General features: G+C 35.0%; 1 protein-coding gene across 1 annotated transcript in view; it reads right to left on the bottom strand.

Annotated features, from left to right (window-relative positions):
* LOC307131883 (voltage-dependent calcium channel subunit alpha-2/delta-1) overlaps positions 1-22,286 on the bottom strand; it is a 159,598-nt gene that overhangs the window by 44,559 nt on the left and 92,753 nt on the right. The window contains exons 11-19 of the mRNA XM_079825894.1: positions 19,838-19,996; positions 19,365-19,469; positions 17,906-17,984; positions 17,714-17,763; positions 17,504-17,587; positions 17,341-17,418; positions 10,763-10,843; positions 9,123-9,197; positions 4,901-4,960 (exon numbers count right to left, since the gene is read on the bottom strand). Coding sequence (XP_079682020.1) covers positions 4,901-4,960; positions 9,123-9,197; positions 10,763-10,843; positions 17,341-17,418; positions 17,504-17,587; positions 17,714-17,763; positions 17,906-17,984; positions 19,365-19,469; positions 19,838-19,996 — 771 coding nt within the window. The remainder of the gene's footprint in view (positions 1-4,900; positions 4,961-9,122; positions 9,198-10,762; positions 10,844-17,340; positions 17,419-17,503; positions 17,588-17,713; positions 17,764-17,905; positions 17,985-19,364; positions 19,470-19,837; positions 19,997-22,286) is intronic.

Raw genomic sequence — 22,286 nt, 5'->3', positions numbered from 1 at the left:
ACCATCAGACTGACGGCAGAATGTCTGGACTCTATGGCAGCTTTCATTGGCTAAGGTTCGCCCAGAGGCCGTTTGACTGACATATAACTCAACCAATCACTGCTTGTTTTGTTCCACGTCATGTTTAGGGGCGTGAAAATGTAAAGTCAATGTCCCTACAATAACAGATCGGCGTGCATCTATGAATAATTCATTCAAGAATGTTGTGCAAGTTTACTGCAACAAATGGAGCCGCGATGTCCACATACTTTTGAAAATCCAGCGTTTAGATCCTAGTAAGTGCTCATTGTCACAGTTGTAAACATGGCAGCGTTTTTCTTCCATGAGGGAGTTTGGCGTCATGGCATTTGTTTCCAGGTGAACTGTTAAAAAACGCAACACACAAGTTTCACGGACATCCTGTAGAATTCAACCAATCAGATGACGACTTCAAAACTCCTGAAGTGTTTCCAGATAAGTGTGCCATATGCATCAGACGCTCAGCCAGCCAACGGTCTGTGGGCGTGGCGTCTGAGGCTGAGACTACCATCATGGTGGCTTGGTTTGAGAACAGCTATATGTTAAATGTTCTGTATTGCCGTACTCTCTCGAGTTTACAGTGTGGCACCGAAATCAAATGTATGATGTAAGAAGCATTGCAATGAAATGAGGCAGTTGGACTCTTACATGTTAAATGCAGAGAGCCGAGCAAGGGTGAACACAAGCAGAGATGAGGATGAGGAAACAGATGAAGAACAAATATGTGAGAATCAAAAACAGAGACAAGAGACAGAAACAATCACTTTACAGAAAGAAAGAGAGAGGGAGAGAGAGAGAGAGAGAGAGAGAGAGAGAGAGAGAGAGAGAGAGAGAGAGAAAAATGAGAAAGAAAAGAACATGAAATCAAAGGACTGAATATGAAAGCAGGAGCATAATGAGAGACAGACAACACTGAGGAAGGATTTCAAAGTGTCAGGGTCGCCCTCTGCCCCGCTACCCGGGGGAACCCACATATCGTCCAGATATGACTGACATGTGTCGGCTTCATGCCTCAATCTAGCAGAGCGTGAGAGAGACATATGAAATGTGGCACTTTTATGTAGACTGTAAAAAATGTAAACAATTTTTCTACCATGTGCTAAGCTATTCTGTGCTTGAATTGCACCAACGTCAGTCATAAAAATGTCACTGCTGATGAGGGCACTGTTGCTGTTTATGTTGAATGTGATAACAATAGCACGCCACTCAGTCACATGACTAACCCTATTATCACACTAATTACAGTGTTTAAGAGAGCGATACAGAACCCATGGCAGAATTTATTTATTTCTTTTATCTATTTTGTTAATCATGCTCTTTTTTGCTTAGATAAATTATTTCTAAGATCAATTGAAACTGAAATGCTTAAATAATGTCCCCTAAAACGATATGGATATTTATGCCCTTCTTAAAAACTGGACATCATGATCCGCTAGCATTTTACTACAACAAAAAGAAAAAGAAAAACATCCGAAATGTTTTGTTGAAAAGATTGCTTGTCTATTTTTGTTTAAAATAAATGGCGCTTGGTTTAATATCCTACAGTTATCTAATCCATAAAACATGATTATAAAAAGCTGTCAAAAAAGTTATCATCCTTAGCCAGTCCAAACATCTTTCATGCAGAATATGTTGACCAGGCAGCAGTATTTTTATAAACAGGAAAGAAAGATTTATGCAAGTTCCTGTGTGTCCCACCCAAATCCCCCCTCACACTGAAATACACAGGCAATGCCAGTTTTACAAAACAGATGTCTGATAGATTTTATATATAATTATATATATAGGTAGTAATTAATATTGGAAAGGAAAAGTTGAAAGAAGATAAAGGTGAGTTTTTGCCAATTAGAAGCCAAAAAGCAGCAGAATTTGACGAAACATGTCAGGCAGTCCATTTCCCCATGCCGCCACTGTGGGACAGGTAATGTACCGTTTCAGCAAATGTTTTTCCTTTCCCTTTTCTCCTTCTCATTTTTCACTCGTGTGCTTTCACTTGGACAGTAAATCATCTTTTTGTTGTTCGCATTACAAATGGAGGTCAAGCGAGAACACAGACCTGCCGTATGAAGAAATCATTACTGAATCCTTTAAGATTACAAGCACATGACATGAATACCAACTGCTTGAGATATGTATTGGATGCAATTGCTGAACGTGCTACAGTAGGCTGAACTCCCCAGTATATCTGGTAATGGTTGGAACAAATAAAAACCATTATCTTTCTGATCCGCCAGACAGGAAATATCTCAGTGAACTCTCACTCTGTAGACACAAACAAACATCAGATGGCATGCTAGCACTCCTGATAACCATTACACACACTTACTGAAGTCATATCCCTGCTGAACACCAGCATGACTGATCATAAGCATATGCTGTGTTTTGAATGCTGGTTCCCACTATGTGTGTGTGTGTAATTATATAATGCATAAATTAATAATTTTATATTCACTGCTGTTCAAAAGTTTTTTATCTATCTATCTATCTCTCTATCTCTCTGTGTGTATATATATATATATATATATATATATATATATATATATATATATATATATATATATATATATATATATATATATATATATATATATATATATATATATATATATATATATATATATATATATATATATATATATATATATATATATATATATATACACATACACACACTCACCTAAATGATTATTAGGAACACCATACTAATACTGTGTTTGACCCCCTTTCGCCTTCGTAACTGCCTTAATTCTACGTGGCATTGATTCAACAAGGTACTGAAAGCATTCTTTAGAAATGTTGGCCCATATTGATAGGATAGCATCTTGCAGTTGATGGAGATTTGTGGTATGCACATCCAGGGCACGAAGCTCCCGTTCCACTACATCCCAAAGATGCTCTATTGGGTTGAGATTTGGTGACTCTGGGGGCCATTTTAGTACAGTGAACTCATTGTTGTGTTCAAGAAACCAATTTGAAATGATTCAAGCTTTGTGACATGGTGCATTATCCTGCTGGAGGTAGCCATCCGAGGATGGGTACATGGTGGTCATAAAGGGATGGACATAGTCAGAAACAATGCTCAGGTAGGCCGTGGCATTTAAACGATGCCCAATTGGCACTAAGGGGCCTAAAGTGTGCCAAGAAAACATCCCCCACAACATTACACCACCACCACCAGCCTGCACAGTGGTAACAAGGCATGATGGATCCATGTTCTCATTCTGTTTACGCCAAATTCTCACTCTACCATCTGAATGTCTCAACAGAAATCGAGACTCATCAGACCAGGCAACATTTTTCCAGTCTTCAACTGTCCAATTTTGGTGAGCTTATGCAAATTGCAGCCTCTTTTTCCTATTTTTAGTGGAGATGAGTGGTACCCGGTGGGGTCTTCTGCTGTTGTAGCCCATCCGCCTCAAGGTTGTGCGTGTTGTGGCTTCACAAATGCTTTGCTGCATACCTCGGTTGTAACGCGTGGTTATTTTAGTCAAAGTTGCTCTTCTATCAGCTTGAATCAGTCGGCCCATTCTCCTCTGACCTCTAGCATCAACAAGGCATTTTCGCCCACAGGACTGCCGCATACTGGATGCTTTTCCCTTTTCACACCATTCTTTGTAACCCTAGAAATGGTTGTGCGTGAAAATCCCAGTAACTGAGCAGATTGTGAAATACTCAGACCGGCCCATCTGGCACCAACAACCATGCCACGCTCAAAATTGCTTAAATCACCTTTCTTTCCCATTCTGACATTCAGTTTGGAGTTCAGGAGATTGTCTTGACCAGGACCACACCTCTAAATTCATTGAAGCAACTGCCATGTGATTGGTTGATTAGATGATTGCATTAATGAGAAATTGAACAGGTGTTCCTAATAATCCTTTAGGTGAGTGTATATATATATGTGTGTGTGTGTGTGTGTGTGTGTGTGTGTGTGTGTGTGTGTGTGTGTGTGTGTGTGTGTGTGTGTGTGTGTGTGTGTGTGTGTGTGTGTGTGTGTGTGTGTGTGTGTGTGTGTATGTATATATATATATATATATATATATATATATATATATATATACATACACACACACACACACACACACACACACACACACACACATTACATGCTACTGTTTAAAAGTTTGGGTTAAGTAAGATTTTTTTTTTTTAATTAATACTTTTATTCAGCAAGGATGCATTTAACCATCAAAAGTGACCGTAAAGACAAATTTACATTGCTAAAAAAACATTTTCAAAAAAATATTTTTTTTTGAAAATGCATCACAGTTTCTAAAAAAAATATTTTTTTTTGAAAATGCATCACAGTTTCTAAAAAAAATGATTTTTTTTGAAAATGCATCACAGTTTCTACTCAAATATTAAGCAGCACAGTTATTTTCAACATTGATAATACGCAATAAGCATCAAATAAGCATTTTAAAATTATTTATGAAGAATTATAAAGAATGTATATATATATATATATATATATATATATACACATAAATACTTACATTTTTAACAATATCTCACTATATTACTGTTTTTTTTTCTTTTCTTTTTTTTCTTACTTGATCAAAAAAATGCAGCCTTGGCACAGACATGAAAAATACCCCAAACTTTTGAAAATTGCATTCAATCCTATCTGTTGTGTACAATGTGGCTATATGTAGCATTATGTAACAATCACAAACCTGGAGATTGTGGGTTCTGGAACTACAAATGAGCTCAGTAATGATTTTGACTAATATATACACTACAAGACCTCTACGATTACGGTTAGGCAGGCACACTATCATTCTACAACTATAAAGCGTTAAACAAGCTATTTAGCACTATTTCACTCTATTTCTATGACAGAACAAACTGAATATACCACAGTTTGCATGGTCTCTCTCACCTCAGGGAACGTAAGAGCAAGCTTTTTACTTAGCCTGCGGTGACGGCTCTGAATCCTGTTCTAATGAAATATATGGAGAGGATTTCAGGGCATAAAAAAAGAAAGAGAGTTATTTATGGGTGCCAAAAACTAACTTAAGCATTGAAAGAGACCACACTTGTTAACAGTACTGTTATTGTAAAACACGGTAATCCATCATAGACGAGAACGTTTGAAATAAATAAAAGTGCTCGCTATAAATCGATTCCCATCGTGTAGGCCTTCCTACTGTTTGAACACAATTATTTGGCTCTCTGGCGAGCAGACAACATATGGCTGACATACTATGAGGGTTTGTTCAATTTCTGCACTGTCAAAATCAAATTAGTCCTTCCTGCAGTGTTCAAAGTCTCCCTGAAAGACTCTCCAAAGTTCGTTCGAAGTGGTCGCTTTCTCTTAACTTTAGCCGACAAATTCAGTCATGTGTTTTGCACCGCTGGATACTGGTGGAGCACTTTGAACTGTTTCCAGTAGATCTGGCACCCCATGGTTTAGGGGCTTGTGTTTGCATATCAGCGCTGCTCGGGGTTAAGTACGGCATCCACGGTTCAGAGATTCAATCCATGCCTATGTGTCTCTCTCAATCAGCTTGCTTGATCTGCGGCTGTACCAGATCGCATCTCAACATCTGTCCTTGAGAGATCAAGCCTTCAGATGTGATCAGAGCCGGCTCGCTAAACCAAAGAAAAACCAACCGTTCCGCACATGGAGTCCGCTGGGAGCAATAACACTGCCGTTTATGTTTGTAATGGCACTTGCATTTTTTTAATTGTCTTTAACAATATAGATGAGCTCATTAAAAGGAGCATTGTTTGCCAAGTATGTTACGAGTTTGTTTCGGTAAAGTGTTTTCAAAGGCTTCCCCATACGAAGTGACAGGAAGGGGAAGGAACCTCAGAGTCTATGTTATTTCTTTTAATCCAAAAGCTGGAGGATGGAACTTTGAAGCAAGATGGAAATATGTCATAACATTCGTTCTTACTGACGCCAAGGATGGAAATGTGTTCTGTATGTTTGATTTGACTGGCTTGTGGACTGAAGTTAATACTCTCCATATATAAGACCTGGAGCTTTGTTATTTTAATGTATATTTAACAGCAAACATTGTATGTCTCTGATCCAATATTTCAGCAATAACACTGACATGTTTCAGCACTTGCCCCAACTCACAAAACAGGCATCCTCAGGCATAGACAGCTGAAAGAGCGAAGAAATATCTCAAATAAAATATCTCAAATATATATATATAGAACGCAATGGTACACGGTGCATAACATTCCTGATTTGTTTGATGCTTCCATTACTATCACAAGTCAAATTCGCAACAAATTTCAACAGAATACTCCATTAGTAGGCGAGATAACGTTACCTTGGTTACATATTTCAATTAGCATACTTACATAACATAAATACATCAAACCAAACCAAATGTTTACGATGAACGTAAGATCTCACACTGGCCCCAAGTCATCCTTATTGTTGAGCCAATGTATAACTCTTTGCGATTGCATATTGAGCTTAAATCAGAGAACGTCTAAACGATTTGCAATCTACGCCAGACCAGACATAATATATTTAATGCATTTTACCTCCTTAACTTGCGAGATTGTCATGGTGGGCTGGGGTTGTCTGAGACTAGTTGATGGACGGTGCTTTTACCATCCAGACTGAGGATAAACTATGACCCTGAACGCAAACACATGATCTCTTTTCTCCTTCACATTCTTTATTTAAAAGTTGAAATACAGACTGGCCCATGTGTGTGGTGGGATACCAGAATCAAAGGGACCTGCAAATAGACTGATATGTAAAAATTGTAGCCTAGTTGCATTGAGAAACATATATGCAGGTTCGCTGCCAGAAGCACGCGCATTACTTTGGGCGATTTGCAAAGGTTATGTGCAAAGCTCACCCAGAAGAGGGGCTGCATGCTCCGATCCAAAGGAAAAGCTATATGAGCGCCTGTTTACACACCGCAAATGCATGTTCATACATTCTAAATCTACAGCTTTACATATGAGGTCAGATACACTTGTCAATAAGGATATGAGCTGAATCACTCGCAGATGCTTGATCTTCCTGTTTGTTTCATGAGATAGACTAATGTAATGTGGTTTTAACTATGAAAACGTATGAATGGAAGAAAAACTGAAGGGATAATATTGGGGCTGGGTACTGCAATGTGTCACATTTCAATGCATAATTCAATGCATCACGATATAAGAAAATTTCAACTGCACCAAAGGACCTAAATGGAAACCCATTTCCGTCAAAAAAAAAAAAAATAATAATTATGACAAAAAACAATACAACATAATGACTAATTATTATAATTAAGACTTTTTATCTTATAATTACGGTTTTGTATGGCATAATTTATAATAATTTATAAATATTATATAATAATTTACCTTAATATATAATAATTTACCAAATGATTTTTTTTCCTGTGTGAGATAACTAAAATAAAAATACTTATACAATAACTTGAAATATTAGGGCTATCAAAATTAACGCATGATTATTTTACGCATTCAAAATATTTAACGTAATTAATACAGCATCCATTTTTTCCATCATTTGGCTAGTGCTACCTTATTACATTATATGATCATGCTCTTTTTCACGAAAATGCTTTTAAACCAGCACAAGACATGTGATATTGTTTCTGTGTGACACACACATGACTCATGTGCAAAGAAAGATGTGCGCCAGTATCGAGTTCTCTTTCTCGCTTGAACAAACAATAACTCAGAATTGTGCCAAAATGACCGGTTTGTCGAATATCCTCATAAGAGCAGTATTAAACGAGTTAAATAACATCTTAAATGACCTTAAAAAGTTGTGAGGAAATGAGTTGTGAGAAAATGCTGCTGCGTCATGTGCAACAGCGGCAGGTCTTAAAGTGACAGCAGCCTAATAAACCAGTTTCTGTGATGTCTATCCTTAATGTTAATCAAAGAACAAAGGTGACAGAGAAATGTTTTTTTTAATAAGGATTAATCTATATTTAATGTATAATTTATGCAGTGAAGACTATAAAGTGTTTGACAACTTTATTCAATTTCTTTATATTTCTTACCTGTTAGACAGGTCACAGATAAATATGACATTTATTATAATGGGTTTATGTGAAGATTGTTTTAAAAGTATTTTTTTTTAAATCCTAATAAATGTTGAAATTGATAGCTTTTAGTTATACTGTAATGCTGAATTTCTATAACACTAGAACCGCCAGGGGTCACTGTATACCTAAAACCGCCAGCAGGTAAAATTGACCCATAGAGATGATTACTGTTTTGATACGGCTAAAAATTAAATATGTCACTGTATTATGCTACTGTCTTCACAAAGTAATGTAAAGAGTCATGAAATTATTATTTTTAGTCATCAACTTTGTTTTTGTCCTGTTTTATGCTATTTTAAGCAGGTTACAATACTGGCCTTCATTCATAAAAATAGGCAATTAAACACATTTTTTAAATATAACGTTTTTAAGTTGTTTCTACATTAATTATGGAAAGTAACTGTAAAATTATTTAAAATATTAAAATATTAAAAACACGATTAATTACAGAAAAAATTACAGCACTAATTAATATATAATTAGATTTGCACAGCTCTAGATTACAAAAGTTTGGGGTCGGTAAGACATTTATTTGAAGATTTTTTTTCTGACAATGACAAACTATTTACAGTCACTTTTAAACAATTTAAATAATTTTTGCTTAATAAAATATTAATTTCTTAAAAAAAAAAAATACTGACCCCAAACCTTTGAAAAGTAGTGTATATGGTGTGTTATATGGTGTAAAAAACTATCATATCCAGTATCATATCTAATATAGCATCTCTGTTGGGAAGGACAATATTCAGAATAGCAATATTCAGTTTGGGTCAAAAAAAATCTAAATTTGGTTACATCCTTAACATAAATGGTTTAAAAGATGAGAATGAACATAAAATATGCAGCACATACACACAGACAAAAAAGGGAGGGGACACAAAGATTAAGAGAGAGAGAAAGAGATACAAGAACTATACAGATGAGAAAGAAACGTTTTAACATGAGACAAGCATGTCATGGTTCTCCGCCACAAACAGCCTTAAAACCTCTTCCTCTGTCATAAAGGTTCTGTGATGTCACATTTGAGGTATTTGGGTGGAGAAAATGCTTCAGTACCTTTGGTTGCAGGTTTGGGTGGAGCAGCACGTAACCGTTGGGGTCAATTGCGAAGTAATACCCATTAGGACCAATCTGAAATAAACCAAACGGAAAAAGGAGAACAGTGAGGACACATCGAAAAAGAAGACCACCATCAAACCCAAATTCCTGCTTAGACCGAATGGACCTGGTTCCTCATAGATGCGGTGGTTAATCCCTCACTAGCGGGGTACTGTCTAATATCCCCCGAGAACGCCGACCCGAGCTGTCAATCACCTCTGAGCACTTAGCGTTAATCAAATGTGTCGGTTCATCTGGAAACATTCCTCTGAGCTTAACAGAAAATCACAACCATTTACAAATCAAATGTAAGTACAAACAGATGTAATGTACAAGGGCTTACGTCCTCTTAAGAGCGATCTTACTGTAAGGAGGCGAAACCGCAAGACGGCAGACCGCAGAACAATAGCGCATTTATCTTATGCGTGCCGTGTTATTCTTATTACAGCAACTCAAAGAGTCTGCAAAGAAAACATCTAACACATGAGTTTCACTTTGTTCCCTTATAAATTGAATTATGTAGCGTTCAAGGAATAGTTCACCCCAAATTAAAACTCGTCTCCGTTCGTCGCCCTCACGCCGTCCCAAAAACAGATTTTCTTTTTTCTAAAGGTTTTTTTTCCCCATGCAATGAAAGTGAATATGGCTGTCAAGCACCAAACCTGAGAAGAAAGTAGCATTAAAGCACCATAAAATTAGTGCGTGTGATTTAGGCGCTTTATTCCAAGTCTTTTGAAGCCATAAAATTCCCGCCCGTCTCGTCTTTGACAACAAACTGGTGTGACGCGTCTGACACTTCATATTTTATTCTACACTACCTTTCAAAAGTTTGCTGTTGGTACGGTTTTTAAATGCATTTCAAAGAAGTCTACCATGTATATTTGATCAAAAAGACTGTAAAAACAGTAATATTGTAAAAATGTACAATACTATTTGAATATATTTTTTATTCCTGTGATGGCAAAGCTGAATTTTCAGCATCATCAATGTCACACGATCCTTCAGAAATCATTCTAATATGCTGATTTGGTGCTCAAGGAACATTTTTTGTTATTAACAATATGGGAAACAGTCACACTTCAGTCACAAGTTCAAAAGAACAGCATTTATTTAAAATGATACATCATTATAAATGTATTTACTGACACCTTTGACCAATTGAATGTCTTTCCTGAATAAAAGACAGTAATGGACATGAATGTGAAGTAGATTTTATGTGAATAATGACTCAGCTTTGTGTAAGGAAAAGACTGAAATGTATACATTTTTATGATACTTTTGTGGTGCTTTTTTGTCATTTTTGGAGCTTGTCATCAGCCAAATCCTCATTCACATTCGTTCCATGTAAAAGGATCAGTGTGAACATTCATTGACATCTCATTTTGTTTTCCACAGAAGAAAGGCGGATTTAGGTTTGGAACGACTAGAGGGTGAGTAAATAATCACAGAATTAAAAAATGTTATGTAAAAAAAAAATAATCCCTTAAATAGGCCCCTTTGACTTTTAATTTCTTTTGTGTTTTTTTTACAGGACTGGAATAACAACCAGATGAAAAGCTGAATGTATTGAAGTTGAAATTGTTCGTGTTTGTACTCACAGTGAAGCGGGGCGTCAATCTTTTGATATCGTCGAGAGACACATCCACCCCCATCACTCCTAATATCAACTGGTTCTGATGCTAAAAGAGAGATCAAAAACACTAAGTTTCCACTTTGACATGCAATGGAGTGACATTTACAAACCAATTGTTTACACTTTATATTGATAGTCCACTCTAGACATCTTACTTACTACAAGTAGGCCTAACTGGTCCTCCAACTAAATTATAGGGTACAACATGGCTAAAGGCTCCATGGGGTAAAAGGCCCCTTTGATTTGATTTTCCTCTAAACCACTAGATGGCACAAAAACTTGCATCAGCACTTTCCAAAACAACGTTTTTTCAACATGTGGAAATTTGTCTGATCTTTGACATGATCATAGGTAGCAGCGCAAAGTTCATTCTGCGCTCATTTTATCTAATATTTGATGTTTTTAAAAATGTTGTAGATTTAAGTAGCAAATAAAAATCGCTAAAATTATTGAATATATTTTGAAACTAAGGTCTTGTTAATGTTTATCACTTTTGTTCAAAGTAATTAAAGCAACAATTTTTCAATAAAGGAGGAATATGTAAAAATGGTATTTGGGGTAAAAGGCCCCCCTGCTGTTGGGGCAAAAAGGCACCATATTTAACATGATAATAAACAGCTGGATGACTTTTCCATTTGTTGACATGACATGGTTAGATTCAGATTGTAAGTATATTAAGTTGGGTGTCCACCTTAGAGATAATCACCATATTTATAATGAAACCATCATATTTAAAAATGTGATATTAATCATATAATATAATAAAATATAATGCATTGTTACTACTGTACATCTATATAAAATTATTATGGGATCTCCTTCAATGCTTTCAGAATCTTTACTTTTTTAAATGATGTTGTTTCTATATTTTTCAGATATATTTATATATTAACATATTTTAATGACAGCATATTTATTGATCAAAAATTTAATTGTATTCATCAAAATAAACAGAAAATAGTTCAAACTTTGCTAAAGTGATTGTTTTGAACAAATATTAACTTAGACATTATTAAAAACATATTATTTTAGCGAAAGTATTTGTATCAATACTATGCGCCTTTTGCCCCATGCTGGTGAGCCTTTTACCACATGTAAAAGGGGTACACCCCATACAAAGTAAAATAAAACACTTTTATGATTTATTTTCACACAAAATCTGTTGCTCCGTAAATGTTCAATACAAAAAAATATATTTTCTGTATACCATACACTATAGGAGTAGTGAAGTTGTTCCAAAACTATAGAAGTAGTGAAGTTGTTGGAACAAGTTGTTCCAAACCGGTCTTTGATTTCTTTGTTCTGCTGAACACAAAAGAAGATATTTAGAAGAATGTTTGTAACCAAGCAGAGCAACCATTGACTACCATAGTATTTTTTTTCCTATGGTAGTCAATGGTTGCTCTATCTGCTTGGCTACAAACATTCTTCTAAATATCTTCTTTTGTGTTCAGCAGAAACTCATACAGGTTTGGAACAACTTGAGGGTGAGTAAATGATGACAGAATTAAAATTTTTGGGTGAACTATCCCTTTAAGGTGTGCCTTTAGCCCAGTTGTACCCTATTACTGACTATAAGTTACTTTGCAAGTACATGTCAATTTATTCTACTAACCCTAACCTACCAATTTACTAATACTCTAATGAGAGTTAGTTGACATGTAGCTGCAAATTAATGAGAATTAGTTGACATGTTGTTACAAAGTTACTTATAGTTAGTAGAATGTCTAAAGTGGACTATCGCAATAAAGTGCAACTCAAATATGAGGCAAAACTACACCTGGAAAGCCTTGCATGAGATTTCACAACAATGTGAAAACTTTTGCATCTTGGCAAAAACAACCACTATGACATGTTGCAAAATTGTGAAGTGTCACGTCTAAATGGCTTATCGTCATCCATACTGGAAATGTATAACATTCAAAGAACCCAGTGACGCAGTCAGCGAGCGGAAAGTAACGGAAATTTTCGGAGGGTCAAGCAGTTTTCTAGACAAACCACGTACAGATCCTTTGACCTCCAACTGGGAAAGTTTAGGATAAGATACTGTATGATATTTATTTTCCATATCTGTTACTTTCGTAGTGTTCCTAAGAAGGTCACTGTCCGCAAGGTTCATACATTCAAGAGATAATGAGGTTTACATATTTGCGTCAGTAGTAGCTTTATCCCCATTAAACCTGACAAAAATAGATTTTTGTTCCAAGCATTTGGCTATTAATAGAGTATTGGTTCTGTTAATGACACATCTGGTGTTCTGTTCTGTGTTCATTCGAATGTTATATTTCCGCTTCTGACTTTTGTTGTACATGTTTGATCAGTTAGAGACCTGTGTTGATATAAAAAATATATTTATACACAATTTATGTATTAATCTAATGGTAACACTTTACAATAAGGTTTCATTTGTTAACAGTAGTTAATGTATTAACTAACATGAACCATAAAAAATTACATTTGTTACTGTATTTGTTAATCTTTGTTAACGTTAGGTAATAAAAATACAGCTATTCATTGTTTGTTCATGTTTTTTCACAGTGCATTAACTAATGTTAACAGATGCAACTTTTGATTTTAATAATGTATTAGTAAATGTTGAAATTAACATTAACAAAGATTAATAAATGCTGTAGAAATGCAGTTAATTATTAGTTCATTTTAACTAAAGTAGTTATCAAAATAGTAAACCTTTTAAATATAAACCGATCAGGCATAACATTATGGGCACCTTCCTAATATTGTGTTGGTCCACCTTTTGCTGCCAAAACAGCCCTGATACGTTGAGGCATGGACTCCACTAGACCCCTGAAGGTGTGCTGTGGTATCTGGAACCAAGATGTTAGCAGCATATCCTTTAAGTCCTGTTAGTTGTTAGGTGGGGCCTCCATGGATCGGATTTATTTGTTCAGCACATCCCACAGATGCTCGATTGGATTGAGATCTGGGGAATTTGGAGGCTAAGTGAACACCTCAAACTTTTTGTTGTGCTCCTCAAACCAATCCCGAAGCATTTTGCTTTGTGGCAGGGCGCTTTATCCTGCTGAAAGAGGCCACAGCCACCAGGGAATACCATTTTAATGACAGGGTGTACATGGTCTGCAACAATGCTTAGGTTGGTGGTACGTGTCAAAGTAACGTACACATGGATGGCAGGACCCAAGGTTTTCCAGTAGAACATTGCCCAAAGCATCATACTGCCTCCGCCGGCTTGCCTTCTTCCCATAGTGCATCCTGGTGCCATGTGTTCCCCAGGTAAGAACAATGTGATTCATCAGACCAGGCCACCTTCTTCCATTGCGTCGTGGTCCAGTTCTGATGTTCACGTGCGTATTGGTGCTTTCGGCGGTTGAAAGGGGTCAGCATGGGCACCCTGACTGGTCTGCGGCTATGCAGCCCCATACACAATGTATTCTGACACCTTTCTATCAGAACCAGCATTAACTTCTTGAGCATTTTGAGCTACAGTAGCTTGTCTGTTTGATTAGACCACACGGACCATCCTTCGCTCCCCACGTGCATCAATGATCCTTGTTGAGCGCCCATGACCCTGTCGCCGGTTCACCACTGTTCCTTCTTTTGATAAATACTGACCACTGCAGACCGGAAACACCTTACAAGAGCTGCAGTTTTGGAGATGCTCTGACCCAGTCGTCTAGCCATCACAATTTGGCCATTGTCAAACTCCTTACGCTTGCCTATTTTTCCTGCTTCTAACACATCTAGTCGGATGACTCCGATCTTCAATCAGATGGAACTGGACAAATATTCTGAATATTCCGATCTAATATGACTTCTGACTTCTAATGTTGCCTGAATCATAATCATACACTGTTTGTTCGTTGGCCAGAGGAGAACTGGCACCCCAACTGAGCCTGGTTTCTCCCAAGGTTTTGTTCTCCATTCTGTCACCTGATGGGAGTTTTGGTTCCTTGCCACGTCGTCTTTGGCTTTTGGCTTACTTAGTTGGGGACACTAAATATTCAACTATATTACTGATCCGCCAACATTGACACTATATGATAATTGAACTGAGCTGGATGACATCACTGTTTTCTCCAGAGCGACTGTACAGCCGAAACAAATTCTGTTGCACTATTTTCCTGTTTAACACTGTGAAGCTGTTTTGAAACAATAGGCATTGTAAAAAAAGCGCTATATAAATAAAGGTGACTTGACATCAACTTTGAGGACAAAATGTTCACTTGCTGCCTAATATATCCCACCCACTAACAGGTGCCGTGATGAAGAGATAATCAGTGATATTCACTTCACCGGTCATAATGTTATGCCTGATCGGTGTATATAATTAATTTTACAAATACATTTTGAGGTACATTCATTTATGGAGTATTCAAATAAACTTCCAAGATGTTTGTTCTCTATATTTCCTTGCCAGCAGAGGCCCAGACAATACTTTTTTGGAATAGTTACACATTTCCATCAGTGAATCCATAGTACTTTGTAAAAGAAAAAACCCTAAACACTCAAAATAGTAAAAATACTTTTTTTTTCTACAAATACTTACCAAAAAAAGTTTTTTTTCTTTCTTTTTTTCAAAAATGAAGTAACACTTCTTGTTATTAACAATATTGGAAGCAGTTATTTTTTTTTTCATGATTCTTTGATGAATAGATATTTCAAAAGAACAGCATTTATAAAAAATTATACATCATAAATGTCTTTACTGACACATTTGACCAATTTAATGTGTTCTTCCTGAATAAAAGTATTCATTTATTTATTTCTTAAAAAAAAAAAAAAGAACAGTAGTGGACATGAATGTAAAGTAGATTTTATGTGAATAATTACTTTGTGTAAGGAACAGACTGAAATGTATCACTTTTTATGATACTTTTGTGGTGCTTTTTTGTCATTTTTGGAGCTTGTCATCAGCCAAATCCTCATTCACATTTGTTCCACACAAAGAAGAAAGGCGGATTTGTGTTTGGAACAACTAGAGGGTGAGTAAAGCACAGAATTTTCTTTTTTTTAGGTAAAAAAAAAAAAATCCCGTAAATAGGTCCCTTTGGCTTGAATTTATTTTGTATTTAAAAAAAAAAAAAAAAACAACCAGATGAAATGCTGAATGTATTGGAGTTGAAATTGTTTGTGTTTGTGTTACTTACTGTGAAGCGGGGCGTCAATCTTTTTACATTTAGACACCTATGTGTATGGCACATAGAAAGCCTTGGGACTGAAAAAAATAGTTAATTATATTTGCTGCATTCTCGTTTTCTGCAGCGTTTTAGCAAAAGTATCTAATTTGCTGCTCACCATGTTTCTACAGTTGTTAAAACAACCACATCATCATCTGCTCCTAAAGTGGAGCTTTAGTGAGAGAGAGAGAAATATAGGCAACGTGCACGGAACAGAAAGTGCTTGAATGAAGCATGTTTGGCTCTTGATAAAAATATTAGAGGATGTAGTGCCGAAAGATAATTAACGTAAATGACCCTGAGCGCTTGTGGTGTGTACTGCTCAGTTGTTTTGACACACTTCTCACTATAATTTGTAGAAGCTGTAAAAAGGCGCAATTACGTCCCACAGTCCGGATGGAACCAATCACTGATAAATCCAAACGGACCAAGTACTATATACACTACCATTCAAATGTTTGGGTTTTGAAACCAAAATTTTAGTAGAAAAACACTTTTATTATAGAAATTAATACTTAATACTTGTTTAAATGTTTTTGTTTTTTTAAATGTTCTATTCAAAGAATCCTGATAAAAATCTAACATGGCTTCCTCAAAAATATTAAGCAGCACAAGCATTTTCTGCATTGGTAATAATAAGAAATGTTCCTAAATCAGCATATTAGAATACTTTCTGAAGGATCATGTGACACTGAAGATGATATGGAAAATTTAGCTTTGCCATCACAGGAATAAATTGAATTTTAAAATATGTTAAAAAAGATCAACATTATTTTAAATTGCAATAATATTTCACAATATTTTTTTTTATTTTACTGTATTTTGATCAAATAAATTCCGGCTTGGTAAGTTTATCTCACCAACCTTAAACTCTTGAATGGTAGTGTATTGTATTTAATAAATATGTCTACACTCTAAAAAAAAAAGGTTCTATATGGCACCAAAAATGGTTCTTGGCTCGTAATCATATAGGGGAACCTTTTTTAGTGCTATATAGCACCAATTTTGGTGCCATATAGAACCTTTTTTTTAGAGTGTACAGTATATATAATTTATATATATATATATATATATATATATATATATATATATATATATATATATATATATATATATATATATATATATATATATATATATATATATATATATATATATATATATATATTTTTTTTTTTTTTTTTTTTTTTTTTTTTTTTAGATTTTATACAATTATATTATGTTTGGTCACTGATTTACTCTGTAGAACCTCAAATAGTTTTAATAATTGAAATGTCCTTATTACCCTAAATGATGAAAGGTAGTAATAATAAAGAATTTGCGAGTGTTTCCAAACTATTTTACTAGGAAAACCAGCTGGAAAAATCAAGATAAACAATAGACTGACCTGGTTTTGAGATCCGTCCTCCCTGGATTTGGTCTTGTTGAACACAGGTAGTGTGCCTGTGATGACTAGGCCCAACTCCTGAGGTTATGAAGAGAACAGTAAAACAATGAAGCATATGCCACTTTTTAAATGGTTTCTATACGTTTGTTGAAAAAGGTTGTACCAGAGCATCCAGGTAAACGTTGGTCCACTGCACTTGTTTAGCGTCTGCAAGGACCATCGGCCTGCCCAAAACATCTAGATATTCCTAAGCAACAGTGAACAACACAAAGCAATCAAATGTAGGTCATCCTTGGACCTTCACATACTCCTAAACAAGAGCAACTATCAAAATAAACAAATCGCATTAGAAACGCTTTGGCATCATACAGACCTGTGTGTTTATGCGGATGGCTCCAATGGAAGGGATTTCGTAGAAATATCCTAGAAAATATATCATATTGTCATTTATTGGAAAAACATTTTTTTTTTTTTTTGAAAAGGCTGTTAGGCTGTGAGATGTGTGAATTATGTTTGTACTTCAGCCACTAGGGGGCAAACACAGATTGAGTAAAGCAACACTTACCTTTATTAGCACAGGCCATCCACTTTATTGGCCCTGTGTCATAGTTGTGTTGACCCACAGAGAACGTGAACACACGCACCTGCAATCAAACAGCACAATATACAAATTCACTGTTATTGTATTATGCCAAAAAGATCAAATCGATTAATAAATAAATAAATCGAATGAATCCATATATAATAAGCATACATTTTTTTTAATTTTAATTTAAAAATAATTTGCACATCATGGCCTTTTTTTGTTGTTGTACTGCTTATGATTGAGATTAAATCAGTACATTAGAGCTAATATTACAATTTGGTTTGTACAGAGTCTGTAATACAATAATGAGAACAATTATTTGAAGAAATGGAAACATTACAAACGCGTATAAACATTATGAGAATGTGAGTGTGGGAATGTGTATGGAGAACCAAACCTGCAGTTAAATATCAATCAATCAATCAATCAATCAATCAATCAATAAATGTAATATTAGGAAAATAAATAAAGGAATAAATGACTTATAAAACTTTTTTTTTGTATTCATTTTTACTCTTTTTAAATTTTATTCATTTATTCTTAATTTGTTTGTGCTCAACCAATGAAGCACTGGAGCTACGCAATGACTGCCTTCCTCATTTACATATTGCACATTATATATAAATGCATAAATAAATAAATCTGGAAATAAAAACATGTGAGAATAAATAAATGTTAAAATAATTGAACGCATAAATAAATATAAAAACAAATTTCAAAAAAATGTATATAAAAATAACGAATACATTAATAACTTTAACAATAAATAAAAATAAATTAAATGAAAGAATACAAAAATAAAGAAAATTTAAAAAGAAAACAAATAAATATACAAAATAAATACAGAAAATATGAAAAAATAAGAAAATAAGAAGGAAAAAGTAATACAAAAATAAATTCAGGGTTACATTTCATTTAAAATTATCTAATTCCTTCATTTTCCTATTATTTATTTGTTTGTTAATACTGTAGGTTTAGTCCTCCATAAATGTGTTTAATCCTTAATTTGCCTTAAGTACAAGATAGAGAGACAGGCAGAACAACAGACAGACAGACAGCAGACAGACAGACAAACAGCAGACAGACAGACAGACAGACAGCAGACAGACGGCAGACAGAAAGACAGCAGACAGCAGACAGACAGACAGCAGACAAACAGCAGACAGACAGACAGACAGCAGACAGACGGCAGACAGACAGCAGACAGACAGACAGCAGACAGACGGGAGACAGACAGCAGACAGACAGACAGACAGCAGACAGACAGCCAGCAGACAGACAGCCAGCAGACAGACAGCAGACAGACAGAAAGCAGACAGCAGACAAACAGACAGACAGCAGACAGACATATTTTTGAGTCACCAAAATGTTGTTAACCACACATTAAATAGATTTTTTTTTTCATTACAAACGGTATAAAATCCATCTTCACACACACCTTTTTGTCGATGTTGTATCTGCTGAATATATCCTCTGCTCTCTCCTCACCTCCATCAGTAAACAGCATTATAATCTTGTTGCAGTTTGCTCTGGTGACATTTGGCTGAAATGAGCACAATCATATGCAGTTACATAGAATAAACAGCAGAGGTCAGGAGAACATAACAATACTACTACTAAAACGTAATCTAAGGTTTAATCAAGAAGGATAATATTTGATGTATCAAACTGTATATTCTTTAAACACCAGGTAAAGAGAGGGTGCAGAGTGACCCTCTTATCTTATTATAGACTCTTTTTAGCCAATGTGAAGAGAGATCACACAAAGTGCAGATTTTAAGGCTGCTGACCACTGAGTTAAACATTTGGAGAGATACTGAAGTCCCCTAAATGTGATTATAGTCACGGTTTCAGTTTTTGAAATTCATGGATTACTTAAGTAAGAAAAAATAATCATCAAAAAATTCATACATTTGAGAGTTGATTGAAGGCAAATTCAAATCCTTTGGTGTAGTTGGTGATGCCCTTGGCTGTGATGTTCTGCACTGCATCTTTTAAGATCTTCTTATTGCGAACGTTAGCTTGAACCAGGTGGTCGAAACATGCTGTGTTATTCACTTTTGTGTTAAACTGAAAAAGAAGAGAGAGAAGGGGGCATACAGTAAGTGAAAAATCAATAGTCTTCTAATTGTTCATTCACAGCAAGAGTTTTCAGAATCACAAAAAAAGTTGGTGTGACTTATCTATGAGATCTATATACTGGGGTCAGAGTCTCTGCAGGTGTTTGCAAGTATGTGCATGTGTTTGGTACAGTCAGTGTTGAAAATAATTTGAGCTGACAAGCTGAATACCCTTACAAGTTTCTAATTTTCTGTTCAGATAGGCTCTCTGTGTTCTGTCACTTATTGCAGCTGACCTCTGTGAACCTGTTACTTCAAAGCTGGAGCGTGTGTGAGGGGAGATTGTGAACAAGAAAATAGACTTAGAGGAAGGAAAGAGGAAGAAAAATGGAGAATGAACACGAGGATAAACAGTATATGGAATACTGCAGACTAATTATCCACAAATAAAGTACAAAATCTTAAAAAAATAAAAAGTTACTTTTTATGGTTTCAACCTCCGGGTGTTACAGTTTTTTTCAGTCGCTTTGGTACATTTCTCGAATCATCCTTGACATTTTCAAAACAGTAAGTGCATTTCTCAAAACAATTCGTACAAAAGACCACGGATTACCTGCAAAAGCCTGTCTCTTGCTCAAAATCCTTAGTTCATCTCTCAAAAGTAAATATCTGTGTCAATGAACTTGTCAGTGCCATCAGAATGACAAGTCCTTGTGTCATTGTGTACGGATAAGACAGTCAAATTGCTTAGTCATGTTAATATAACAGTCTACACTGGAGGGATGTTCTGATGTAAATATGGCTAAAGTTTTGATGACAATTATTGTAAAGTGTAGGTTACACCTTAGAGTATGTGGGAGTTTGATTGCAAGAGACTGGATAAGATTCACATTTACGCTTTTACTATAATTTGTTGACAGTATGCGATACCATGTCATTGCGATACAGAAAGGAAAAGACAGCACTGCATAGCACAAAAGAAAAAAAAGTAGAAATGTGAACATAGGACAATCTCCTTAGGGAAAACTGTACATGCAGTGCTGTAGGAATTACATTGCAGTCTTCCTACACCTCCTGACGTTCCTGTCTGTTGGGCCACACATTCTCATCAACATGACAACGAATATCTTTAGAAAAAAAGTCTACTGGAAATGTATAGAAATATGCTTGACATATTATGACAACTTGTTCAGCCATTTTGCATGTAAAGACTTATGCTAATGCCTAAATGTTGTGGGGGGTGAGACTATTTAACAGAGACCCATTATAATACATTTTTCATCAACATGACTTAAGCAATTGATAATGTATAGGAAACAGCAGATAATTGTACATAATCATTTGCATGAATGTACCAAAGCATTTGCAACTTGTTCAAAGAAATGAGAAACTGCTTTTTTGATGTGCACAAGTGACACAATGATGTGAAGATTGAACAGGTGGTTGCGAATTTCAATTCTGATCTGAGAAATGTACCAAAGCAACTGAGAAAAACTGTAAACTAAATATTATATGAGCAGTTGTAAATTTTCTGCACTTCATATGAGGTTTGCAATCCTTGTAAAATATTTGAGGCATGAAAATGTTAAAAATAAAATCAAATAAATAAATAAATAAATAAATAAATAAATAAATAAATAAATAAATAAATAAATAAATAAATAAATAAATAAATAAATAAATAAATAAATAAATAAATAAATAAATTAAAAAAAAATTAATTAATTAATTAATAATTGGATGGATGGATGGATGGATGGATGGAAATATAATAATATGATAAATAAAATAAAATATTAAGATAAAATGAAATATTAAGATAATAAAATAAAAATTAGATGATAGATAAATGATCAATGTTTTTTTTACTACAGTTGAATTGAATATCAATACTACAGATTATGTCAAAATTATGACACTTTTAAAATATATATATATATTTCAGTTGATTTATATATTCAAGAAGCTCAAGAACTCTTGAGGAGCAAGCAACAGGTCAAAATCACAATTTTAAAGGGGGGAAGCAGACATTTTCTGTGCTTAAAATTAGCTACTTTTCATGCTCAGTTAATTTTAAGATAGATAATATATATAACAGTTCTCACAACAAAAATAAGGATCCTCTGATGCTTAATTGGACACCAATTTGTACCTTATCCAGACACAGCGCCTCCTATAACCCCAACAATGGGAAAAGTCAGAATGAGTAACAGGTGTGAGTCAATTACAGCCCCATTACAGCTAATGAGGATGTATGTGCAAGCTCATGCAAAAATTAAAATGATTACTATAACCCCAGC

Source organism: Gobio gobio (genome assembly GCF_949357685.1).
Source record: "Gobio gobio genome assembly, chromosome: 9".
Classification (NCBI taxonomy): Eukaryota; Metazoa; Chordata; class Actinopteri; order Cypriniformes; family Gobionidae; genus Gobio; species Gobio gobio.
Note: the sequence above shows the minus strand (reverse complement) of the source record. Positions and strands in the feature narration are given on the sequence as shown.